Source organism: Oncorhynchus mykiss, chromosome 25 (assembly GCF_013265735.2).
Source record: "Oncorhynchus mykiss isolate Arlee chromosome 25, USDA_OmykA_1.1, whole genome shotgun sequence".
Taxonomy (NCBI): domain Eukaryota; kingdom Metazoa; phylum Chordata; class Actinopteri; order Salmoniformes; family Salmonidae; genus Oncorhynchus; species Oncorhynchus mykiss.
In genome coordinates this window covers 7,607,586-7,635,146 of record NC_048589.1, presented here as the reverse complement: position 1 = coordinate 7,635,146, position 27,561 = coordinate 7,607,586, and the positions used below count along the sequence as shown (strand labels likewise).

The following is a 27,561-nucleotide window of genomic DNA, read 5'->3' as shown; positions in this document are numbered from 1 at the left end:
GAAGGCAGTTAGTGTTTTTATCTAAATCAATAACTTTTGAATGTGAAAACACATAATACTATTATACGTGTTTAACCCCACGTCACTTTGGTTTTAGCCGAATTTGGCTCACGCCCGGGAGGCAGCCCGTTTCGAAAACTAATGCAATCAACGCTAACCAATCAAATGTAGAGCCGGGGCATTAATCGAATCCCCTCTTTGATGATTGACAATATCCATAACCAATCCTTGCGTTCACGAGCTGACAGATGTCCCAATAGCTGAATAGCATGACGGTGAGGGGCGGATCATATTATTCAACGAGAGGAAGGGATGGGATTTGTCTTTGTGTTGACATATTGATTGCGGCGATCTAGAGGTACAGTAATACTTGTATGCATGTTGTTATGTTTTACTCTTCAACTCACGGCCCCAATATTGGCTGTATAGTGAAATGCGATGTCATAGCGTAGCTACTAACGTGAGTGGAGTGCAATGTTTTCACTGGTAGTTGCTAGCCAACACACAGACACTTAGTTGCTGCTGAGTGAGACTCATTGTTAGCCTGCTAGCTAGTGTTAGCTACCGTAGTTAAATTGATGAGCTCGTGAACCCTATGTATGCAGTACAACAGGAATAATATACTAGTCAGACAACGCCCACGACGCCGATCGTTGACCTTGTTAAGTCATAGAAGCAATGTTGGCTAACTAGGTTTTAACGACGTCAGAGGGTTTTATAGTATAGATAGGTAGTTGGCAGTATGGTTTAGCCAGGCAGATGGCTAGCTTGTTTGCTCCAAGAACTGGCTGACTGTCCGACATGTTTTCTTACGAAACCATCGAAAAGGCTGTTAATACGAACCAAGTAGTTGGCCTATATACTAATGGTTATTCTCCACATATTTGAAATACAATAGCAAAAAATGAAGTAACTAGTTAGACGTCGCTAACTGATAGCTGTGTAGCTAGCTCATTATTCATTACTAACTCCTAGTCACCTACTCCTAGTTAGCCAATAAACCAGGCGTGTATTCGTTACGCCGATTATTTTGCAAAACTTGTCTCGAACGAAACGGGGAGCGACCTACCTGAATTTGTCCAATATAAACTCTCGTTTTAGTAGCAAAACATTTAGGTGTTCAACTGTTTCGACTGATTAACGTTACACCCCAGGACTGATTGTCTAGCTGCCTGGCTTGGTGGACTTTGCTGTTGTTCATGACCGTATTTCTGATTCTGTCTTTTATTTCTTAGTGTTTGAATGGATAATACCAGGTCCACGGAGAAATGGGTAAAGCAAGACAAGGTTATTGTGGAGCCCTCTTACATTTGTCATCTGTCAACGCATCTAGTTGGTGCACTTCTAATGCATCCTCATCTTTAAGTATAGCTTGGTTCATGTATTTAGTTAGCTGTTATGGAGTTGTAAGAACTCATTTCCATATTTTGACATCATGATATATTATCCATATAGAAAGTGAGTGCATTAATTGTACAGAAGGTTATGAAACCTTGAATACATAAACATTCAGTTTTTCTAAATGGTAGTTAAGCTGATAAAAACTAGCTACAATATTTCTCTAAACTACAATATTCTCCCTGTACTATATAACTGGTGTTTCTTAGCTATGTTGATAATATTTTTTTCCTGGCTGTTGAAATTATTATTTTTTTCTCTTTATGAACAGCAATTAATTGTAATCTTATTTAATATTTGCCAAATACAGACTTTTTGCTAATATTCAATATCATAGCTTTTTATTGTTTGTGACCACAATGGATCAGCATTTTGAAAAAACTAACTCTGGTCATCCTAGATTATCATATCACAGACAACTCTAGAGCAGCGAATGGATTTGGCTGATGTCGGTTTTGGTTTTTCAAGGAGAGGCCTCTATCTTCCTCCATGATGCTGTCGAGTAAGAAGTCAGACGCAGGTTCATCTTCCTCTGCCGCTTCCACCTCCTTGGCGCCAGGGGGAGCTGAGCGGTCCCTTGAGGCCCAGGCTCCTGTCCAGATGGGGGCCCCTCCCTTGGCCCCAGGCGCCGTGGAGATCAAAAAGAAGGAGCGGGCCTCTCCGAGTGGGGAACCTGGTGGGCCCCCGCAGCCCCACCTCCCTGGCCCCGGGGGGGTGGACCTGGACACGGCTGAGGGTCGCAGGACAAGCCGCCGCAAGCGATCAAAAGTAACAACCTATAATACATGTCCACCCATCTTAGCGAGACATGACCATTTGCTTCATCTTAGGTGAGCCGGAACGTGGTTTTAATGGAGCGTTTATTGTGCCTCTTGTTGCAGGTGGAGTACCGCGAGATGGACGAGAGCCTGGCCAATCTGTCTGAGGACGAATACTACTCTGAGGAGGAGCGCAATGCCAAGGCGGAGAAGGAGCGCAAGCAGGTGATCCCGCCACCGGCGCCGCCCATGGAGGAGGAGGTGGACAGCGAGCCTGAGGAGCCCTCTGGTGAGTGTGAGTTGGACTGTGCGAAAGTGAGCGCAAATGTAACATTGGGCAGCGAAAGGTGTGTGTGTGTGTCAGGACGGGTGTTGAGGGTGGCGTGTTTGTGGTTTTCCAGGTGTGGAGGGAGCTGCGTTCCAGAGCCGCCTGCCCCATGATCGCATGACCTCCCAGGAGGCCGCCTGCTTCCCGGACATCATCAGCGGGCCCCAGCAGACGCAGAAAGTGTTCCTGTACATCCGCAACCGCACAGTGAGAACACACCTACTTCATTAACAAGACGTGCTTAGTTCTGGAGAAGATTGTACATTTGGATTTGGGTCTGAAATTGTGGCAAATTATTTGTTTCAGCTCCAACTTTGGCTTGATAACCCGAAAATCCAGCTAACCTTCGAAGCCACAACACAACAACTTGAAGCGCCATACAACAGTGATACAGTGCTGGTGCACAGGATACACAGTTACCTGGAGAGACACGGCCTCATCAACTTTGGCATCTACAAGAGAGTCAAGCCTTTACCAAGTGAGTACATTAGCCTTTTACTATCTGCCTGATATACTATAGTAACTGCATGTACAATGCTTATGCTCACATTTTAGATATGGGCATTTCCATGTAAAAAAAAAAGCCCAAAGAGCTGTTCATAGGAGCACATCAAATTTGGTGTCAAATTAAAGCGGAGTCTGTTTTTTTATTTTTTATTACGGTGTATATACAGAGGAAAGAGGGTCTTACAAAACAACTAGCAGAAAAGGTCTTAAACGCTATTAGTAATACATCAAAACACTGTTGAAGTAAAGACCCCTGTGAACTAATATCAACGTTTCATTTTTGCTGAAATTATTATCCTTCTGTAAGTTTAAGAAATATTACCTATTGCCTTGTCATTGTTACCAAAACCCCACATATCTTTAAACCCCCCCCTCCCCACGCAGTCTTTGTAATGCTACTTATTTATTTTTTTCAATGATCACTATGTCTAATAAATCAGTTTATTTAATGAAAATAACTTCGAAATATATTTAATCATTTATTTCCTCCAATCTGATTGTGTGGGCGTTAGGGCATACGGTTGAATATTTTAACACACAGCCCTGATTGGCTGATTGGATGATCTAGAGCCCACCTCCTTTCCCATATGAACAGTCATTGGTCTATTATATTCGGGTCACATTGTGATGTCATGATGTGGGACAAAAGTTCCATCCCACCTGAACAGGCTGAAATTGCAGGCATTTGTTTTCAAACAATTTTTACACAAAGTGCGACCTTGTAGTGTCGAAATATCATGAGGGACTATAATGAAAGTTCACAGAAGTAACAAGTGAAGGTAGACCTACCAATTATTTATAGTATTTTTACTGATAAAGATGTGGTTTATGATTTATTAAGTGACCACAACCAAATTGGTAACATAATGAGTAGTAGAATGACTGCAACTGAATTGGCTACAATGGGAATTCATAGTAGTCACAAACCACAGTTGGATCACCTGCTACTGTCTTGCCTCCCACTGGCATACTGTTATGTTCAGCTAATAATTGTTTTATTTTTCTTTCTGTCGCATGCTGGTCAAAGCAAGAGTGTTAAAACAGCCTGGACAACCCATCCCCCTCTCTCTCCCTGTCCCTCTCTCTCTCCAGTTAATGTCACCTCTCTCAACCCTTACTGACACTTACCCATGAGCCCCCTCTTTCCATTTACTGTAACCAACCATCTCCCCCACTGAGCACCGGACGTCCATGGACGCTGAAAAGTAGTTGGAATTTGGTCAGTCCAAATTGGAACCAATTGTAGATGTCTGTTTCACAAGTTTGGTCAGCACATTAAAGAAAAGTTGAGTAGAGTATAGGGCAGTAAAATACAGTACTGGACAGAGTTTAGTACAGCACAATGGAGTACAGTATACTTTACTGTACTTACTGTACCTAACTACTGTACTGTTCTCTAATGTGATGTCCAAACTTGTAAAAAATATATAAATAACCTACGATAATGATAATAATACTGAGTATTTCCGGACCAACCAAATTTGGTCTTGTTTGGAGGCCATGCTCATTAGAATAATAGCCTAACATGCAAAGGAGGATATTACATTTGTCTACCTCTGTTACCCTATTCAGGATACATCACAATGAAGGGAATGACATTAATTTATATTTATGCATTTTTGTATAGCACAGATCAGGTACCCATGATGTCATCCTGTTACCGGTTGTTAAGCCACTTCACTTACTGTAGTTCAGTAACCAAAATAGATTTGTTGAACCTCGCGGTGTCTTATCATAGCTGACACCCCATTCTTTCTGCAGACATAATTGAATCTTAATTCGGAGTAGATATTTACGAGCTTTTGGAAAACGTGGTCCAAAAAAAAATGGATGGAGATTTGGACCGTCATTCTGTTACCAAACTTTACGTCAAACTTTACGTTCAAACTTAACATGTGTAAATATTTGTATGAACATAAGATTTGACAACTGAGACATAAACTGAACAAGTTCCACAGACATGTGACTAACAGAAATGGAATAATGTGTCCCTGAACAAAGGGGTGGTCAAAATCAAGTCACAGTCAGTATCTGGTGTGGCCACCAGCTGCACTAAGTACTGCAGTGCATCTCCTCCTCATGGACTGCACCAGATTTGCCAGTTCTTTCTATGAGATGTTACCCCACTATTCCATCAAGGCACCTGTAAGTTCCTTCACATTTCCGGTGGGAATGGCCCTAGCCCTCACCCTCCGATCCAACAGGTCCCAGGCGTGCTCAATGGGATTTAGATCTGGGCTCTTCACTGGCCATGGCAGAACACTGACATTCCTGTCTTGCAGGAAATCACACACAGAACAAGCTGTATGGTTGGTGGCATTGTCATGCTGGAGGGTCATGTCAGGTCGCTCCAGAGTACAGGCCTCGGTGTAACGCTCATTCCTTCGACGATAAACGCAAATCCGACCATCATCCCTGGTGAGACAAAACTGCGACTCGTAAGTGAAGAGCACTTTTTGCCAGTCCTGTCTGGTCCAGCGACGTTGGGTTTGTGCCCATAGGTGACGTTGTTGCCGGTGAGGACCTGCCTTACAACAGGCCTACAAGCCCTCAGTCCAGCCTATTGCGGACAGTCTGAGCACTGATGGAGGGATTGTGCGTTTCTGGTGTAACTCGGGCAGTTGTTGTTGCCATCCTGTACCTGTCCCGCAGTTGTGATGTTCGGTTGTATCGATCCTGTGCAGGTGTTACACGTGGTCTGCCACTGCGAGGGCGATCAGCTGTCCGTCCTGTCTCCCTGTAGCACTGTCTTAGGCGTCTCACAGTACGGACATTGCAATTTATTGCCCTGGCCACATCTGCAGTCCTCATGCCTCCTTGCAGCATGCCTAAGGCACTTTCACGCAGATGAGCAGGGACCCTGGGCATCTTTCTTTTAGTGTTTTTCAGAGTCAGTAGAAAGTCCTCTTTAGGGTCCTAAGTATTCATAACTGTCGCTGGATCGAGTCCCCGTGCTAACAAGGTAAAAATCTGTCGTTCTGCCTCTGAACAAGGCAGTTAACCCACAGTTCCCCGTTAAGCCGTCATTGTAAATAAGAACAAATTCTGAACTGACTTGCTTAGTTAAAGGTTCAATAACCTACATTCTTTATATCATTTTTTATCTTGCATTTTACCAGAGAAAAGTAGGCTAATCTTGAGAATTTCCAGAGGAAAAGTACATTCACATCAGTCGGAGCACTGACTCCTGATAGAATGCTCCTTTGTGAATTCTCATCTGAGTGAAGTGCAACTGAAGAAAAAAAGCATCTAATCAACAGTGGCATTATTTTCAATTATAAAATGGGTTGTTTGGATCCTGGATGCTGATTGGTTAATAGCAAGGAGTTATAATAATTTGGGGGTTCAACCCTAAACCTTATGTGACTCAACATAATTAGTTTTTATCGATGTGTCAAAATAGCTGGTTATGTGATTGTTAATCACTCTAGTTCCCCTGTGTCAATGTAGCAAAGAAGACAGGCAAGGTGATCATCATCGGAGGGGGTGTGTCTGGGCTGGCGGCCGCGCGGCAGTTGCAGAGTTTCGGCATGGATGTGACAGTACTGGAGGCCAGGGTGGGTCAATAGCGCATCACACATCGATACGAGCCCAAGTTCATTGGGGCACGCTGTAGCAAAACACTTCGCAATTGAAAACCAACATTTTTCTTATTGGACAAGGTGAGAAATGACATCGGTGTTCTTCCATTTTGTGCCAATTGAACACGACCTACATCTAACCTTCAGCTAATACAGTGATACTGACCAGTAATGCAACATTTCGGCCTGGTGGAACAGCTAATGGTTAGGGTTTTCCTCTTTGTTGTGGTAATTTGGTTATTGTTTCCTCAGGACCGTGTTGGGGGGAGAGTGGCCACGTTCCGGAAGGGCAACTATGTGGCTGATCTGGGGGCCATGGTGGTGACAGGACTGGGTAAAGCATTCATTCATAGACACACACAATTACACACACGTACAGCCAATGCCGGTGGTAATGAACATTACACGGAAGTGAAAATAAATTCCTGTGCCATCTTGTCAATTTCCCCCCCCGCAACAGTTCTATAACCCTGATACCTTTCCTATCCTGTCCCAATAAAAATCACTTCCATCCCGTGCTCATTTTAACATGCCTAAATCAGAAGTAACTTCCTCCGTTAGCTGCTCGTCTGTCTCTCCCCTGCGCCTTCCCTACGCTCCATGTGCTCTCTGTGTGTGTGTGTCCATAGCAACGGCTCCACTTGGACGAGAGAGAGCAATTTTCCATTGCCTGCTCAGCTGAAGGGCCTATTTTATTTATATATTGTGATTGAAAACAGAAAAACATGTGTTCCTGTTGGAGGGGCAGGGGGGGGTAAAATCATGTCCTTCTAAAACTGCTTATAACACACAACTCAGTTTAAAAGGATTCCTGTACTGCCCGTTCCTGTGGGCTGTTAATCCTCTCCCGAACTTGGCTCTAGAATTTCACTCCAGTTCCTGTAGGAATCTCGCTGGACCCACAAGACCCATGGGAGTCCTGTTCCTATGTCAACCTCTAATGTACATGATTTGAAAGCCACTTTGAACAGTAATTTCAAATGGGCCTGCTATGACAGCTTCTCACCAGCAGAGGGTGGTGTTGACCATGTAAATGTAGTCTGGGCCCATATGAGCCAAGTGTCTGAGTAGGAGTGCTGATCTAGGATCTGTCCATAAACATGTCTTCATTATGACCTAAAAGGCTAAACTGATCCTATATCAGCACTCCTGCTAAGACGCCCTGATCAATGTAATCTGAAGAAATAGGACTGGACAGGCAAATTACGATTTGTCACTTTTCTTCTTTGTTTTATGGAAGACTGTAAAAACGACAATTTCAAATGATACCAAGTTTAGTCATATTCATATTTTTTATCACATTCAATATATGCAATAAAAAAATCTACGCTATCTATCCAGCCAGGCTGTTAGAACTACAACTAATGTCATAGTTTAACATTGCTACCTAATAGCTTATGTGATATTGTGGGCATAGAACTAGTCTATAGATTCTATGGCTGTATGCCTATATCCTGATGTTCTATCTGGTGTGTTCTAGGAGGAAATCCCATGGCGGTGGTCAGCAAGCAGGTTAACATGGAGCTAGCCAAGATCAAACAGAAGTGTCCTCTGTACGAAGCCAACGGTCAAGCTGTGAGTGTTGCATCGCTAGCTATTTGGGCCATTCACTTAGTTTGAGTTATGAGGTTTAGGCCACACACTCCATATAATGCCAATGCACTGCAGTAGAGTGAAATGCTTGTAGAACATTATAACAAAATGAATTGTCGTATTACTTTGGTGTCTCGTGCAAGCACGCTCGACTTTGAAGTGTCTGCTAACCACAAATGTAACCTACAACCATTGTACTGTATGTAGACATTTATTTCGTTTCCCCCAATGTTAACTCTCTGCGTTTTGTTATTTACCTCTTGTGCTGAAGATGTTTAGATTTCGTCCAGCACACCACTATGTGCTGTGTTAGCGGGGCCCTTACTTTGTCCGCAGGGCAGCTTGTTTCCGCGGAACGCGAGCAAAGTGCAGGGTGGATTCAGTTAACCACTTAGCAGGGTGGATTCAGTTAGCCGCTTAGCCTAGCGTGTCATCAACAGCAGCTCTGCCCTCTCTTTGTTGAGGCCAGACTCTCCCAATGTAATACCGTTAGACTGGAAATAACCAGCAGTGTTCTCTTCAAACTATTATTTTCTCCCTCTGTCATGCAGCGGTAGGATGTTTGGGGTTATTTTCAGGCCAGGGTCCTGTTCATTAGGGCCAAACATAGAGAAACGTTTTTCAACGCAAAACGGAAATGATCTCTTCTTATTGGACAAGTTGAGGTAGTCCCTACCTGTCTCAGTCCATTTTATTTTGTTTGGTGCCTAATGAAAATGACCCTGTTCAGAGGTGGTAGTCAGGGATAGGGCAGCTGGTCACTCTCCATACAGCGCGACTGATTTCCTTTTCTGCAGGGGAAGCTAAATAAGTGTCCTTTTTCAAAGTGTGGTTACATCTGTTTAACATTTTAAAGGAAAGAGTCACACATTTTGAATCAAATGACACAACATACCAGCGAAAAGCTCAAACACATGAACATATGAAATGACCCCGGGAATCGAGAGAACAACATTGCTCAGAGATGCACAAATACACCCATTTTAAAAAAAAATAAAAAAAAGTTATATTGTAAGTTTGTTTATTTAATATGTTAATTCTCTCCCCTCTCGACCCCCTCCCGTGTTTATCATCTGGTGGACTGCTAAAGGGTGAACGATGCACAAGCGTATGTATTGCTTTACTACATGATAACATTGTTCACCTATTGTTAATAATTCATGTTCAATACGATGTCGGTACACATTGAAGTAGACCGTAATAGAACTTGGGTCTGTCCTTGAGTGTCCTGAAAGGCACCTGTCTGTGTTAACAGTCTGTCGAAGCCTTGTAGTCAGCAATAGCTTTTTCCCCACTCCCCCCCCCCCCCAGGTTTATTTCTCTTGATCACGTCTCTAATGGTCGAGGAAGCGATTCCTTTCTAAATTGGATTGCTCTTCTTTTATGACTGCATGTTCATGAATAACATGAAATGCTTTAATCACATTGTTCATTATTAATATTTCAATTCTATAATCCTAATGTTGACCTAATCATCAGGTGCCCAAGGAGAAGGACGAGATGGTGGAGCAGGAGTTCAACCGTCTGCTGGAGGCCACCTCCTACCTCAGCCACCAGCTGGACTTCAACTTCCTCAACAACAAGCCTGTGTCCTTGGGACAGGCCCTGGAGGTGGTCATTCAGTAAGTGTTTGGCCCTTTGTCCAGGCATATGCAGGTCTTGGCAACTTGCACAAATTCTGTGGCGATGGTTGTATTTAGTTTTTAATAAAAATAAAAAATATCCCTCTTTCTCAACGGCACATATCAATTCTTAGGTGTTCTTTTGACTGGTAACTTCCAATAGGTTGCAGGAGAAACATGTGAAAGATGAGCAGATAGAGCACTGGAAGAAGATCGTCAAGACCCAAGAGGATCTCAAGGAGCTGTTGAACAAGGTTGACCATGAGTACCACTGTATCTGAGGTCAAAAATGACAACAAAAGTAGCTTTAATGTAGATCCCTGTAGATGTACTCTTTTCCCTCCTTTAATCTGTTTTCTCCTCTTGTCTATCTACCTTTCTCTCTTCCCCCTCATTCTCTCAGATGGTGGGTACCAAGGAGAGGGTCAAGGAGCTTCATCAGCAGCACAAGGAGGCCAGTGAGGTCAAGCCCCCCAGAGACATCACTGCCGAGTTCCTGGTCAAGAGCAAGCACCGCGACCTCGCTGCACTCTGCAAGGTGAGGTTACTTGTGCTCTGTCACACCACCCTACTGTGGAGGCAGAGGATAGGTTTCTTCCATTTTTCCCCAGACCTCAAGTGGACTCCTGATGCGGTTTAAGCATGGTTGTGGCCTTAGAACATCTTAAAACAGATTTGATAGGGCCCTACTTGTTCCATACGAATAGCTTCAAGCTGCAAGCAGTTAATGGCACATTACTTTGATTACTTTCCCGTTTGCTTATTTGTTTTTCCAAAACAAACTTCATTCTTGTACCGCGTGGTACTTCCTCCAGACTCTCACACAATGTGGATAAGCCATGCATATAACAGCTGGAGTCATTAGCTGGAGCATCACCTATTTCTAGCCTCCAGACACAATTGGATTCAGTTAAAGGTGTTCTCAATGTATGTGCTTTCAATTCAACTATTTTTGGGCAATTATCAGAGCGTTTTCCAGGGCCTAAAACGAACACCTGCCAAATGTGGGTAAGATGTCTATTTCAGCTTCCCGGGTGGTTCAGTGGTTTAGGGCACTGCAGCGCTAGCTGTGCCACCAGAGAGACTGGGTTCGCGCCCAGGCTTGGCCTAGCGTCGTTCGGGTTAGGGAGGGTTTGGCCGGTAGGGATATCCTTGTCTCATCGCGCACCAGTGACTCCTGTGGCAGGCCGGGCGCAGTGCACACTGACCAGGTCGGTTTCCTCCGACACATTGGTGCTGCTGGCTTCCGGGTTGGATGCGCGCTGTGTTAAGAAGCAGTGCGGCTTGGTTGGGTTGTGTTTCGGAGGACGCATGCCTTCGTCTCTCCCGAGCCCGTACGGGAGTTGTAGTGATGAGACAAGATAGTAATTACTAACAATTGGATACCACGAAATTGGGGAGAAAAGGGGGTAAAAAAATGGCAGGTGGTCAGGGCTCCACGGTGTGTGCAATTCACTCGCATTTGTGAATAGAAATGGTCAAGTAGGATCTGTGTACTGCTGTTGATGGCATTTCAATCAACTAATGAAAAATGTTACTCAGATTTCCAAAATAATTGTGGTTGTTATATAGCAAGTATCTCTTCCATTCAAGTCTTAACTTCATTTGAGTAAACTTTTTAGGGGGAAATAAAGGGCTTAATGATTATAGCTGACTTTCTGCCACAGTATGAGCTTAGCGCAAACCATGTTAATATAGTAAATGGGTGGATTGGATTTGGGTCATTTAAAGGGATACTTCGGGATTTTCGCAATGAGACCCTTTGTCTATTTCCCCAAAGTCAGATGAACTCGTGGATGTGTTTTTAAATTATTATTTTTTATCTCTGCTTGCAGTTTGAAGGAAGTTGCTAACTAGTGCTAGTGCAATTGCTAACAAGCTGTCCACTAGCGTGCTAGTAGATACCCATAGACCTGATAACCGTAGTTAGCATCGGCTCCCAAAGTACCTCTAACTTCTTTCCTACTGGACACGGAGACCTAAAAATGTCTGACTCTGGGGAAGTAGATTGCCAACATCCCGAAGTGTCCCTTTAAGCCAAGGAGACAGAAGTGTACTTGAGACCATAGGGGCACATCCTAACTTTCACTTAAATCTAATTTTCACCAAGTTTCCCATTGACGTCAATGCACGACTAAGTGAAAATTCGACATAAGTAGATCTAAGGATGTGCCTCGGAGACAAAAAAATGGTAAACACGAAGGTTTCTGCAGCATGTGTTTGAGTGGTCTAATGCTTTGCCTGTGTATCATTAAAGGCAGTTCAGCATCACTTTCAGTGCAGATAAAGCTCCACCTCAAGTGTATTTTTGGGAAGCAAGTTTAAACACAGCTGCTGTCTGAACTCGACTCGTCTTTTGGTTGACTTCCTCCTGAAAAGGCACTTCTAAGGCTTGACTCAGCCTGGTCTGTCTGGCTGGAAATGGTTTACACACACACACACACACACACACACACACACACACACACACACACACACACACACACACACACACAGAGTGTGGCTAGAACAGGGTTGGGGAGGCCTTGGGAAGGTGGGTGTCAATGGCTGCAGGGGTAGGTGATGAAACCTGGACAGGGTGACTCAGTCCATTAAACTGAGTGGGCTGATGTCCTTCTTACTTTACTTTAAACCTTCTTGTGTGCACAAATAGATGTACTCCAGTGTTTCCCGTTCTATTGCTCAGGTTGGCCCCCATGTCTGAAACCAGTCGACTTCAAATGGTTTCCTGAATGCTCCATTGGCGGCCTTGGTGTCTTGCCAAGGAAAATAAATGGTCTCTCTCCTCGTTTTGTACCTTTACCACTTTTTTTCCGCAATTGGTAGTTAGTCTTGTCCCAATTGCTGCAACTCACGTACTGACTCGGGAGAGGCGAAGGTCGAGAGCCATGCATCCTCCAAAACACAACCCTGCCAAGCCGCACTGCTTCTTGACACACTACTCGCTTAACCCGGAAGCCAGCCGCACCAATGTGTTGGAGGAAACCCTGTACAACTGCCGACCGAAGTCAGCTTGCAGGGGCCCGGCCCGCCTACAAGGAGTCGCTAGAGCGCGATGAGACGACGACATCCCGGCCTTAGACCGCTATGCCACTCGGGGAGGCCCCATGTCTCAGTGTTAAACTCCTTTCTCTTCCCCTCTCCTGTAGGAGTATGATGAGCTGGTGGAGTCGCAGGTCAAACTGGAGGAGAAGCTTCAGGAACTGGAGGCCAACCCACCCAGGTAACACTTGAACACCTTCGCTCCACTGTAAAGGGCTGCTGTTGTGCTATTCTTTAAGCATGTGCTCTAGCCTGGGTGCCAGTCTGTCTCGGCTCTTTCTTATGGAATTGTCATGGTAATGTTTAGCTTGTCAATGACAATGGAGTAGACAAAAGTACAAACAGATCTGGGACCAGGCTAGATGTGCTCGCATTCGTCTGTTCTTCTTTTTTTTTTTCACCCTCTGCCGATCTCTCCACAGTGACGTGTACTTGTCGTCCCGGGACAGGCAGATCCTTGACTGGCACTTTGCCAACTTGGAATTTGCCAATGCCACGCCCCTCTCTACTCTCTCACTCAAGCACTGGGATCAGGTACACTCACACTCACTTAGGTCCAGTATGTAGCTTTGTAGTTGATCTGACCAAATTCACATAGAATGTGAGTTCTATATCTATCATCCTCAATGAAAGCCATTCTGATATGTGGTGGATCCATTCTATGTGTAATACTTCTGTTTCTCGTCCTTAAGTTTCGCTTTTGCGTCTTGCTTTCGGTTTTGTACACCAGCTTCAAATAGCTGAAAAATATTATTTTTGGTTATTGATAGTATTTAAACCCATTTGACTTTTTAGACATTTTGTTATGTTACAGCCTTGTTCTAAAATTGATTAAATTGTATTGTTTTCCTTTGTCAATCTACACAGAATACCCAATAATGACAAAGCAAAATCAGTTTGTAGAAATTATAGCAAATAAATAAAAAACATCACATTTGCATAAGTATTCAGACTATTTACTCAGTACTTTGTTGAACGTTTGGCAGTGATTACAGCCTTGAGTCTTCTTGGGTATGACGCTACACTCTTGGCACACCTGTATCAACGTGTCCGTGGTCCTGAGCGTTCTGGAGCAGGTTTTCATCAACGACCGCTCTGTAATTTGCTCTGTTCATCTTTCCCTCGATCCTGACTAGTCTCCCAGTCCCTGCCGCTGAAAAACATCCCCACAGCATGATGCTGCCACGCTTCACCGTAGGGATGGTGCCAGGTTTCCCCAAGACAGGAAGCTGGTCATTCAGGTCAAAAAGTTCAGTCTTCGTTTCATCAGACCAGGGAATATTGTTTCTCATGTTCTGAGAGTCCTTTACGTGCCTTTTGGCAAACCCCAAGTGGCCTGTCAAATGCCTTTTACTGAGGATTGGCTTCCGCCTGGTCACTCTACCATAAAGGCCTGATTGGTGGAGTGCTGCTGACATGGTTGTCCTTCTGGAAGGTTCTCTGATCTCCACAGAGGAACTCTGGAGCTCTGTCAGAGTGACCATCGGGTTCTTGGTCACCTCCCTGACCAAGGCCCTTCTCCCCCGATTGCTCAGTTTGGCTGGGCAGCCAGCTCTAAGAAAAGTTGTTTGGTGGTTCCAAACTTCTTCCATTTTAAGAATGACGGAGGCCACTGTGTTCTTGAAGACCTTCAATGGTGCAGAAATGTTTTGGTACCCTTCCCCAGATCTGCGCCTAGGCACAATCCTGTCTCGAAGCTCTACGGACAATTCCTTCGACCTCATGGCTTGGTTTTTGCTTAAACGTGCACTTTCAACTGTGGAACCGTATATAGACTGTATCCAGGCTGTATCACAACCGTTTGTGATTGGGAGTCCCATAGGGCACAATTTGGCCCAGTGTCGTCCGGGTTTGGCTGGTTTAGGCCATCATTGTGAATAAGAATTTGTTCTTAACTGACTTGCCTAGTTAAATATGATTCTTAGCAACCAGGTAATGGTAGATTGATTTGTATATATTGCTGTGATGGTCATGGAATTTTGGATAATGGTTGTTTTGTCAGCCAAATGACCATGGTTACCCTAAGAACCATTTGAATAGCAAAAAAAAAATGTAGATTTTCTCCTCCGCTCCTGACTGCATGTGCAGAAACGTGATGATCGATGTTTACTATTGTAGCCAAGCTGACAGCTAGCAGAGGGAATAGCTATATCAAGTCAGTGTTCCCTGCTTTTGGAAAGTGATTTGGGTGCATGCAATTCATGATACTTGTTTGCCACAACACATTGCTGAAACCAGGGGCAACAAAGTTTCATCACGTTGTGAGGAGTCCATGTTACCGCTGAAACTGACTCATGTGCACTTGACTGAAGCCATCCAGGCATTCAAAAAGACATCTGTTTGTTCTACAACACACAATTCTTCAACTGTCTAGTTTTGTCTCTCCTTATATCGATTGTTAGATGATAACCAGGCTTACTTTTGACTGTTTATCAAATGAAAATTGATTTGTCACATGGGCCGAATACAACCGGATTTAACCTTACTATGAAATGGTTACGTAGATGTTCTTAAACAACAGCAGAATTGAAGAAATAGAGTTCATAAAATATTTACTCAATCAACTATAGGAAGACACTTAAATGTTGTAAGTAACACAATATAATAACAATAACGAGGCTATATACAGGGGGTACTGGTACTGAGTCAATGTGCAGGGGTAGAGGTTAGTCGAGGTAATTTGTACATTTAGGTAGGGGTAAAGTGACTGCATTCAAAATCATATCTTTTACAATTATTTCTTACAAAAAACACAAGGAAGGGGTAACATTAAAGTATTAGAACATGAAGGACAAACAATACAGCATCAAGACACTAATAATAGACAGCGCACAGCAGTGTAAAAACAAAGGGGGTGGGGGTCAATGTAAATTGTTCAGCAGTTTTATGGCTTGGGGGTAGAAGCAGTTAAGGAGCCTTTTGGACCTAGACTTGGTGCTCCGGTACCACTTGCCGTGCAGTAGCGGAGAGAAAAGTGACTGGAATTTTTGGGGTCCTCGATGACCGGAAGCTTGGCCCCAGTGATGTACTGGGCTGTACACACTACCCTCTGTAGTGCCTTACGGTCGGATGCTGAGCAGTTGTCATACCAGGTGGTGATGAAACCGCGCCAGCCCTACCACTATTTTGTCGTCAGCAAACTTAATGATGGTGTTGGAGTCGTGCTTGGCCATGCAGTCGTGGGTGAACAGGGAGTACAGGAAGGGACTAGGCACGCACCCTTGAAGGGCCCCAGTCTTGAGGATCAGCATGGCTGATGTGTTGCCTACCCTTACCACCTGTAGGCGGCCCGTCAGGAAGTCCAGGATCCAGTTGCAGAGGGAGGTGTTTAGTTCCAGGGTCCTTAGTTTAGTGATGTGATTTGTGGGCACTATGGTGTTGAACACTGAGCTGTAGTCAATGTATAGCATTCTCACATAGGTGTTCCTTCTGTCCAGGTGGAAAAGGGCAGTGTGGAGTGTGGTTGTGTCATCGGTGGATCTGTTGGGGCAGTGTGCAAATTTGAGTGGATCTAGGTTTTCCGGTACGATGGTGTTGATGTGAGCCGTGACCAGCCTTTTCAAAGCACTTCATGGCAATAGACGTGAGTGCCATGGGGCAGTAGTCATTTAGGCAGGTTACCTTCGCTTGGGACTATGGTAGTCTGCTTGAAACATGTTATTACGGACTCTGTCAGGGAGAGGTTGAAAATGTCACTTGCCAGTTGGTCTGGTAAACTTGCCACGTCCTGGTAATCTGTCTGGCCCCGCGGCCTTGTTAATGTTGGTTTGGTTTCCCTTTGTAGTCTGTAATATTTTGCAAGCCCTACCACATCCGATGAGCCGGTGTAGTAGGATTCAAACCTAGTCCTTTATTGATACTTTGACTGTTTGTCTGAGGGCATAGCGGGATTTCTTATTAGTGTCCCGCTCCTTGAATGCGGCAGCTTTAGCCTTTAGCTCGGTGCGGATGTTGCCTGTAATCCATGGCTTCTGGTTGGGAAATGTACGTGTGGTCATTGTGGGGACGACGTTGTCGATACACTTATTGTTTTAGTTGGTGACTGAGGTGGTATACTCCTCAATGCCATTGGATGAATCCCGGGACATATTCCAGTCTGTGCGAGCAAGACGGTCCTGTAGTGTACATTCCACGTCATCTGACCACTTCTGTAATGTGCGAGTCACTGGTACTTCCTGCTTTCATAAGAATCATGGTCAGATTTTCCAAATGGAAGCTGGGGGAGAGCTTTGTATCCATCTCTATGTGTGGACTAAAGGTGGTCTAGAGTTTATTTTCCTCTGGTTGCACATGTGACATGCTGGTCGATATAATGCACGGATATAAATTGCATTAAAGTCCCCGGCCACTAGGAGTGCCGCCTCTGGATTAGTATTTTCTTGTTTGCTTATTGCCTTATACAGCTTGTTGAGTGTAGTCTTAGTGTCAGCATCGGTTTGTGGTGGTAAATAGACAGCTACGAAAAATATAGTCGACTCTCTGGGTTAATAGTGTATAGCGCGAGACTTCTTTAATATTAGACATCGCGTACCAGCTGTTATTGACAAACATACACACATCCCTCGTCTTACCAGACATCGCTGCTCTGTCCTGCCGATGCATAGAAAACCCAGCCAGCTTTATAATATCCGTGTCGTCGTTCAGCCACGACTCTGTGAAACATAAGATATTACATAATGTCCTGTTTGGTAGGACGGTCTCGATTGTAGATCATCCAGTGATAACCATCTGTTCTGTTGGCCAACGTGCAAAGGCGGATTAATTCTCACAAGGCACTCCGGCCTCCGCCACACCTTTCTTTCAGTCTTTTCTTCATGCAAAGGATGGGGATGTCTTTTACGCCAGACTCATTATATAAAAAAAATCTTTGTCCAGTTCGAGGTGAGTAATCGCTGTTCTGATGTCCAGAAGCTCTTTTCGAGTAAAGTTTGTCGCCTTAAAATTTATTTTCATCAACTTCATTTATCTATTATTTTATTTTCATGGGCTTCATCCATAATCGTCGGTTACACGATTTATACAATTGCCGTTCTAGCCCCATATATTGCGCCTTTATGATTTCTTCCTGCAGTACATGGACTTTCCCTTCCCTAAACCAATCCATCTTGGCCTGGCAATTCTCTCTCCTAGTATGCACATCCATACTAGATCCGATTTCAAACACGTACTATACACGGCTATTAGACACCAGATCTTGTTGAATTCATTCCTTTCAAACCACCAGGCTATAGTCCCCCGTAAACTGCAAGTACCCTTCTAAGCTCTTGTAAACCAATCAATCAAATGTCTTTTTATGAACCCCCTTTTTTTCACCAGCAGTTGTCACAAAGTGCTTTACAGATACCTAGCCTAAAATAATTTTAAAAATGCAGAGGCAGAAACCACAAATAATAAGCCAGACATAATTCACTTTGAGTGTTTAAAATGTATAGATTTGTTGTGCTGTTTTCTCCTTGTCTCCTGTAAACCATATATAACCCACATTTTGTGTTCTCCCTCCCTTTTTTTTCTCCTGTTCAGGACGACGACTTTGAGTTCACAGGCAGCCACCTGACAGTGAGGAATGGCTACTCCTGTGTCCCCGTGGCTCTGGCCGAGGGCCTGGACATCAAACTGAACACGGCGGTGCGTCAGGTCCGATACACCGCCTCTGGTAAGTTTACAGGATATTTGTGGGTAGCTGCGCTTATGCTCGTTTGTCAATCTGTGTCTTTTCTTTTGTGTTGTCTGTCTGGGTGTGTCAGTCTGTGTAATCCTTTGTTCATGTGTTACCTGTTAGTGTGTGTTAAATGTGTGTGCGGTGGGAAACCTGTGTGTGCAGGGCCAAATGAATGCAGGGATTTACCAGGGCTGAAGCCCCTGGGCCAAGGTCTGTGGGAGGCCCAAGAGGCAAGCAATTATAACATTGAGGAAATACAGTGCATTCGGAAAGTATTCAGACCCCTTCACTTTTTACACATTTTGTTACATAACAGCCTTATTCTAAAATGTATTAAGTAGTTGTTTCCCTGATCAATCTACACACAATACCCCATAAATGACAAGTCAAAGGTTTTTTTTTTTCAATTTTTTTTTTCTTTTCAAGTTGTTAAAAAAATGTTTAAAAAAAACTGATTTACATTTAAGTAAATATTCAGACCCTTTACTCGGGACTATGTTGAAGCACCTTTTTGGCAGCGATTACAGCTTCATGTCTTCTTGGGTATGACACTACAAGCTCAGCACACCTGTATTTTGGGAGTTTCTCCCATCCTCCGCCGATCCGCTCAGGCACTGTCATGTTTCATCAAACCAAGAATCTTGTTTCTAATGGTCTGAGTCCTTTAGGTGCCTTTTGGCAAACTCTAAGTGGGCTGTCCACAGGGGAACTCTGGAGCTCTGTCAGAGTGACCATTGGGTTCTTGGTCACCTCCCTCAGTTTGGCCTGGCGGCCAGCTCTAGGAAGAGTCTTGGTGGTTCTAAACTTCTTTAATTTAAAAATGGAGGCCACAGTGTTCTTGGACCTTTTTTTTAATGCGCTGAAACTTCTTGGTACCCTCCGTCAGATCTGTTTCTCGACACTCCTGTGTCCGAGCTCTACGGACAATTCCTTCGACCTCATTGCTTGATTATTTATGTTTTGCTCTGACATGTACTGTCAACTGTGGGACCTTTTTTAATTTTTTTTTATATAGACCGGTGTTTGGACAGGCAATCAATTGAATTTACCACAGGCGGACTTCAAGTTGTAGAAACATCTCAAACAAGGTCAGTGGGATCAGGATGTACCTGAACTCAATTTTGAGTCTCATAACAAAGGGTCTGAATACTTAAGGTATTTCTGCTTTTTATATGATTTTATATTAATGCACACACTGAACAAAAATATATAAATACAACATGTTAAGTGTTGGTCCCATGTTTCATGAGCTGAAATAACAGATTGCAGAAATTTAACATCCCTGTTATTGAGTATTTCTCCTTTGCCAAGATAATCCACTGACCTGACAGGTGTGGCATATCAAGAAACTCATTAAACGGCATGATCATTACTCAGGTCCACCTTGTGCTCGGGACAATAAAATGCCACTCTAAAATGTGCAGTTTTGACACAACACACACAAATGTCTCGGGTTGAGGGAGCATGCAACTGGACGACGAACACATTTTATCGATGACAGTTTGAATACACAGAGATACCGTGACGAAGTCCATTGTTGGCCGTTCATACACTGCCATCACCTCATGTTTCATTGGGATAATGCACGGCCCCATGTCACAAGGACCTGTACACAATTCCTGGAAGCTGAAAATGTCTGTTCTTCCATGGCCTGCATACTCACCAGACATGTCACCCATTGAGCCTCTTATTGAGCCTCTTTGGGATGCTTTGGGATACTTGTAGGACAGCGTTTTCCAGTTCCCGCCAATATCCAGCAACTTCCCACCGTCATTGAGTGGGACAACATTCCACAGGCCACAATCAGCATCCTGATCAACTCTATGCGAAGGAGATGTCTCATTGCATGAGGCAATGTGGTCCCACCAGATACTGACTGGTTTTCGAGTCTACACCCTACCTTTTTTTCTTTTTAAGGGTATCTGTGACCAACAGATGCATATGTGAAATCCGTAGGTTAGTGCCTAATGATTTCTTTATTTTTTTTTATTGACTCATTTCCTTTGAAATTGTTGCATTTTTATATTGCCCCCCTAATATTGTACAATCTGTTGCTTCTTTGCCCTTGGCTATTTTGTTTGAATTCAATTTGTGTTGTATTACAAATTATTCAGCTTATGTCTTTTGTCATGTAAATGACATAGTATTGCATGAAATGCGTTTTTAAAAGGCAGCTTTTTATTTGGACCCTTCAACAACAACAATCCCATGTGTGGTAACCCTAAAATGCCTCTGCTGAACTGTAGCCTATGGCACATGGCAAATATTATGGCTTTATTATAAAGGGCCTTCTTCAACAGGAAATGTACCAATCATCGAATTGCATCTGGTGCACAGATTTGTTTTGTGGGGGGGGTGTTGTTGTTTGACTAATTGCGTGTATGTCTCTCGGATCTCCAGGCTGTGAGGTGATTGCGGTGAACACACGCTCCACCACTCAGACATTCATTTACAAGTGCGACGCGGTTCTATGCACCTTACCCCTGGGTGTCATGAAGCAACAGCCCCCTGCCGTACAGTTTGTTCCCCCCCTGCCCGAGTGGAAGACCTCTGCTATCCAGAGGATGGGCTTTGGCAACCTCAACAAGGTACGGAACACCCCTCCACTTGGCTTTGCCACACTTATTTGAGGTGTTTATCCATGTGGATTGAGATGAATGTAAGACTTGAGACTTGCTGCTGTACAAATCTATGTCTAAAAAAAAAAAAGCCTCTTTGCTCACTTGTTAGGAAGCAAAGTAAAATCATAGATATTTCCTGCTGTCAAGACATGTATTTCCCTCATTCACTCACCCTGTTAATTCCATAGCATCCTGAGGCACCACTTTGCGTCCAGCATGAATCAGCCCAGGTGTTTTGTACATAATACACAGTGCAAAAAAACAATGTTACCCCTCTCTCCAAAATAGCATTTTATCCTAGTTTATGTCAGCCCTGGGAGGGAGAGTTGGGGAGTGTGAGTGAGGGTTTTGTCAATCTGTTAGTAATCAGATCAGAATCCAATCTCTACTTTCTCCCTCCCTCTTTTCTCACTAAGCCCCAATGTGCATCATTCTACTGCAGAGTTTCTATCTCCTAATTCGGCTGCAGCAGAAAATGCTGCATCATTATGCAATGTGGGACCTGTTTGTGGTGCCTCGTGGCCACCAGAGGGAGCGCTGCCTCTGGATCCAATTGAATAGAGCCTAAACTCCACAACCTTTTTATCAGCAAAACACCCTAATGACAGCATTTTGTAACCTGAATTATTTTTTGTGTGAAGTGGGTCTTAAACAAATTAGACAAATATAGAACAGTCGGTTGGAACCATAGAACTGCTATCTAATTCTGTGTTTAGTGCAATGATGAAATGCAGTCGCTCAGGCTTCTCACATTTGGTGAAGTTCCATCTTTCCCTCGGGTGTCTCTTATGAAACCGTTCTCTTCTGATTCGTCCGACTCTTCAGGGTTCTTTCCATATAGTGAGCCGTGCCAGATCACTAGCATCATCAGAAAGGCCCAGAGCTCAGAATTCCTCCCAGTCTCCATGCTCCGACCTGTTTTTGTTACCTCGCCACAGGCCACCAAACCAGACTTATTGCCCAACTCCAAACTTTGCCTGGGAAACTGCCCTGACTAGATTAGTATGTGTTTTTGGTGTGTGTTGAATCACTCATGCTGATATTGTGTGTCCCTCCCGTCACTAGGTGGTGCTGTGCTTTGACCGTGTCTTCTGGGACCCTAGTGTGAACCTGTTTGGCCATGTGGGCAGCACGACAGCCAGCAGGGGAGAACTCTTCCTCTTCTGGAACCTCTACAAAGGTGAGCACAGTGAACCAGGCGATTCTCTCAACACTGTGGCAATTGGGATCTTTCTCAATCAAATGTAGTTTAAAAAGCCCTTTTTACATCAGCAGTTGTTTTAAGTGCTTTACAGATACCCAGCCTGAAACTCCAAAGAGTAAGCAAGGAAGAAGCACAGTGGCTTGGGGGAAAAACTCCTGTTTTCTTAGATTTAAATGTTTGTCCTTTCATCTCCTTCATTGCACTGATCTGAAATAACTGACCAGGTGAAAGGCGGCCTAATGATGATCTTCTTCCACCATGTAGTTTTCAATTTTCAAGTTGTCCACAGTGCAGATAAAAGGGAGGACGCAAGGAGAGGCTGGATTTGTAAGCAATTGAGATCGAGACGTGGTGGCATTTTGGATGAAGTCACCCATTTTGACTTGGGCAGTATTTCATTCACCTATGCCTCTGAAGTTCATCAATGTGTTCCCCCCCAGCCCCCATACTGCTGGCACTGATGGCAGGAGAGGCGGCTGGCATCATGGAGAACATCAGTGATGATGTCATCGTCGGACGCTGCCTCGCCATCCTCAAAGGCATCTTTGGAAGCAGTGCAGTACCGCAGGCATGTGCGAATTGGCTTTCTTTGGACATAGAAATAGAATTACACTCAATATGGCTGCTGGTCCACCCATCACGGAATGTTGACTTGAATCAGAATTTTTGTTCTAGTTATGTTTCTATGAGTCCTCTCAAACCACCAGTCAAATACGTCATGAAAAAAGGTGTCATGTAATCTAATCATATGTAGTTATTCATGTTGATTAGCTTTGGAACTGTTTAGTATTTATCAACCATATTTACTAGAATCTGATATCGGCATGGAAACTCACCGCTGTTTGTTGTCACGGCAGCCCAAGGAAACAGTGGTGACGCGTTGGCGTGCCGACCCCTGGGCGCGGGGCTCCTACTCGTACGTGGCGGCCGGTTCCTCTGGTAACGACTATGACCTCATGGCCCAGCCCATCACTCCTGGCCCCGCCATACCCGGAGCGTCACAGGTAACACATCTGACCACTGGGATACATTACGAGACAGTTTCCCGGATAGACATTAAACTCCTGGGTCAATAAGCATGCTGTGGAGAATCTCCTTTTAAAAGTGCTTTCTGGTCCAGGACTAGTCTAAGTCTGTGCCCGGGAAACGGTACTCTATACACCAGGATCCTGGGACCACTTCACATTTCCACAAAAAATCTTATGACAAGACCTGGGGGGGAATTCCCCCAATGTCGCTCTAATGCAATTCCACAATATACACAACATGCGCAGCAGCAAATTGGCCAAAAATGTAATAGCACCTTATCCCGAACAGGTTATCCCATGGAAGCCTTTAGCCTAACGTAGTTATTTCACACACAGTTGTCATAAATTCAAAGCACACTGAAAATTCTATCCTTTTCCAACCCAATCCCAGTGAGCTGAAGACTGAGCCATAGTCCGACATCACAAAAATTAAATGAACCTGAACATTTTGAGAAAACCGTAGGGTATACGGTGCCTTCAAAGTATTCACACCCCTTTTTCAACATTTTGCTGTGTTACAGCCTGAATTTAAAATTGATTAAACTGATATGTTTTGTCACTGGCCTACACACAATACCCCATAATGTCAGTGGAATTTGAACTTTTTTTACCAATTTATGAATGAAATGCTGAAATGTCTGGAGGCAACTATTTAACCCCCAAAGTTCAAGACAACACATTTGCTTAACAAGCCAGATAAGTTGAATGGGCTCTGTGTGCAATAAATATGTTTAACATGATTTTTGAATGACTACCTCATCTCTGTACCCCACACATAAAATGATTTATGTAGGTCCCTCAGTCGAGCAGTGAATTTCAAACACAGATTCAACCACAAAGACCAGGGAGGTTTTCCATTGCCTTGCAAAGGGCAGACATTGAATATCCCTTTGAGCATGGTGAAGTTATTAACTACACTTTGGATGGTGTATCAATACACCCAGTCACTACAAAGATACAGGCGTCCTTCCTAACTCAGTTGCCGGAGAGGAAAGAAACCGTTCAGGGATTTCACTCTGAAGCCAGTGGTGACTTTAAAACAGTTGCAGAGTTTAATGGCTGTGATAGGAAAAAACTAAGGATGGATCAACATTGTAGTTACTTCACAATACTAACCCATTTGACGGAGTGAAAAAAAGGAACACGAATATTCTGAAACATGCATCCTGTTTTCCACAAGGCACTAAAGTAATACTGCAAAAAATGTGGTAAAGCAATTCACTTTATTTCCTGAATGCAAAGTGTTATGTTTGGGGCAAATCCAATACAACACATTACTCAGTACCACTCTCTCCATCATGTTGTGGGTATGCTTGTAATTGTTAAGGACTGAGGAGTTATTCAGGTTGAAAAAAAAATGTAATGGTGCTAAGCACAGGCAAAATCCAAGAGGAAAACTTGGTTGTGTCTGTTTTCCACCAGACACTGAGAGATGAATTCATGTGTCAGCAGGACAATAACCTAAAACACAAGGCCAAATCTACACTGGAGTTGCTTACCAAGAAGACATTGAATGATCCTGAGTGGCCTAGTTAGTCTGCTTGAAAAGCTATGGCAAGACTTGTAAATGGTTGTCTAGCAACGATCAACAACCAATTTGACAGAGCTTGAAGAATTTTGAAAATATCATGTGCAAAGCTCTTAGACTTTACCCAGAAAGACTGTAATCGCTGCCGAAGGGGATTCTAACATGTATTGACTCAGAAGTGTGAATACTTACTTTAAATGATTTATTTCTGTATTTCATTTTCAATACATTTTCTAATATTTCTAAAAGCATGTTTTCACTTTGTCATTATCGGGTGTTGCGTGAGAAATTGAGTGGAGAAAGTCGAGGGCTATGAATGCTTTCTGAAGGCACTCTATTAATTTAAACTAGAGTGGAGGACAACGTGGCGGATGTGGGCGGCAGCAGAGTGAGGAGACGAAACAGCCTTTGGGGATAGAAAAAGTGCAGAGAGAAACTATTTAGTTATGAACTGAAGGCTGAAAATGTTGGAGTAAAGTAGGCTAATGCAATTGAAGGCATGTATCAAATTCTTCCTTTTACTGAAATTCCCAAAGTCCTATCCAAATATTTAAAGCAATGTGTGTGTGTGTGTGATCTCCTAGATTATCATTCAGGCACCGTTTTGATTGGGACAGTGCGCTGCTTTGAGACGATCGTGGGGGACTCTAGATAACTTAACTGACATGGATTGATTTTTCACTGCATCTCTGTTTGGATATTCGGTAACAATTTAGGTTGGGGAGGTGAGCGCTAATGATCACATTTTCTAGTTTGATCATATGTTAACTGATCAGAACATTTTGCTATCACGTTATACAAGTGGATTTTGTTCTTCAGCGTGTCCTACTCATGACCAAAAAGCCTGTGACGTCTCTGATAATCAATCAATGTTTATATATATATATATATATTTTTTTTTTGTTTCACTGAATCGGTCTGTAGATGTGGTAGCTTATTTGTTTGCTCATCTATCGTCCCAATCTGACTGAAACCCAAAATCTTGAAAAAAAGGACCCAAAAAAAGTCCTTACTTTGCTCTGTATTATCAAAGCACGTCTCGCCTGTGTATGTCAAAATACTGCTGTAACATTTCACCCGCTTCTCTGCTCTGTCTCATGCTGCTGCCCATAATATGAGCGCTTCGGTAGGGAAGGTTTGATCAACAAATATCAGAACAGAGTTGGTCACCGTTAAGATATGGTATTTAAACGGCCCGTTGCTCTAAGCCAATGAGAATGTTGAATATTACCACACGCTAGAAAGTCGCTCTGCACATTTCATGCATTTTTTGGGCCAATCCCATTCACTAAACCACCAGAGCATGTGTGCACATCTCATCCTCCTTAGCCAACCCACAATTATTTGACCAAACCGAGTGGTTCCCGACAGATGTTTTAGGGTCGTTCTGATGTTGACACACTAATTGACGGGAACACTCAAATTTATGTTTGGGATGATGAGTTTGTCGTTTTGATGGTTTTGTTTTTTTTCTCTCCCCATTTTTTTTTTAGCAGCCTGTCCCTCGTCTGTTCTTCGCTGGGGAGCACACTATCCGGAATTACCCGGCCACGGTGCATGGTGCCCTGCTCAGCGGCCTGCGAGAGGCGGGACGCATCGCAGACCAGTTCCTGGGCGCCATGTACACCCTCCCCCGACAGGCCACTCCCACCACCGCCCTTCAGCCCTCCCCCAGCGTCTAGACCCCTTTCCCTTTACAATGTCCTTCCATGTTCAAGTGATGTCAGTGACTCCTGTTAACAAAGACTCTTTAGATGTAAAGAATGTGTTTTTGTTTTAACCCCACCAATGCTAATATATGGACAGAACAGTGAAACCCCAATGTACATTCCCAAAGGACAAACCAGCACATTACTTAGCCTGTTCTTGTCCCCTTAATGACTACATCCACCACCACCTCACTAAGTCAATGCTGTGAGTCCTCATAGCTGATGCAGCTGGGTGGAACCTTCAATGGAAGTCTCAGATGGTTCAGTCTCCCTTCCGGTTCTGCTAGCTAACCTCCGTGCTGATAGAGGGTGATCAGTCATGGATGAGGGTAGGAATTGGCCTATTTGGATGGACCAGGGTCTACTATGAGCAGGGTAGCCAGATCCTACCCCAGTAGGATGACACTAGTGTCATAGCTGACCTTGTTCCAGCGATAAAGATGGATGGGCTGAAGAGGAGGAACATCAGAGGGCAGCCGATCAAACGCTGCTCCCTACCTACTGTACTTGTAAAGGGCAGGTGTGCTGCGCTATCTAGCAACACAATTGCACTCACTCCCATTGAAACGCTAGTTGCTGCAATGTTGTAGCCTACAGGTGCATTGTATTGATTATTTTAAGGCTGTCGTTAATGTTAGTTGTATGCCTCCTGCTGAAGAGGACCTGTACCATGTAGGGTTGGAGTAAAGAAAAGTTTGTATTGAAATGCAAAAATATGATTTGAGTGAGAAATTCCAGTTGTGAATGTTTTTTAATTATTTTAACAGCTAGTTTTGATATTTTGTTGTCATTGCATACTTAAAAAAAACTTTTGTCGTTTGGGTATAAAAATAAATGCGTCTTGCCATCTTGTGTGTCAAGAGAACTAGTTTCTTATTGAACAAGTTCAGATGGTATCTGCAGTGTTTCATTCAGGTTTCATCCCTAGTTAACACAATCCAGGTAGTTATGAGTGGAGGAGACAACTTCTCCTGAAGTGTACA

General features: G+C 43.7%; 1 protein-coding gene across 12 annotated transcripts; it reads left to right on the top strand.

The window, feature by feature from the left end:
• Positions 1-250: 250 nt before the first annotated feature.
• On the top strand, positions 251-27,427 carry LOC110505285 (lysine-specific histone demethylase 1A). 12 transcript variants are annotated; one of them, XM_021584426.2, is made up of 21 exons: positions 251-358; positions 1,236-1,287; positions 1,867-2,166; positions 2,280-2,445; positions 2,558-2,691; positions 2,791-2,962; positions 6,442-6,548; positions 6,825-6,906; positions 8,053-8,147; positions 9,256-9,273; positions 9,645-9,787; positions 9,951-10,041; positions 10,191-10,325; positions 12,937-13,010; positions 13,252-13,363; positions 18,350-18,482; positions 20,889-21,076; positions 22,175-22,289; positions 22,754-22,881; positions 23,171-23,317; positions 26,366-27,427. In XM_021584426.2, exons 2-21 carry the CDS (start codon positions 1,243-1,245, stop codon positions 26,549-26,551), a joined length of 2,571 nt encoding a protein of 856 aa, XP_021440101.1. In that variant the 5' UTR covers positions 251-358; positions 1,236-1,242; the 3' UTR covers positions 26,552-27,427. The 12 variants fall into 12 exon arrangements, with proteins under 12 accessions (XP_021440101.1, XP_021440100.1, XP_021440097.1 ...); XM_021584425.2 differs by having other exon boundaries at positions 26,363-27,427; XM_021584422.2 differs by having other exon boundaries at positions 2,280-2,451; positions 26,363-27,427.
• Positions 27,428-27,561: the final 134 nt, after the last annotated feature.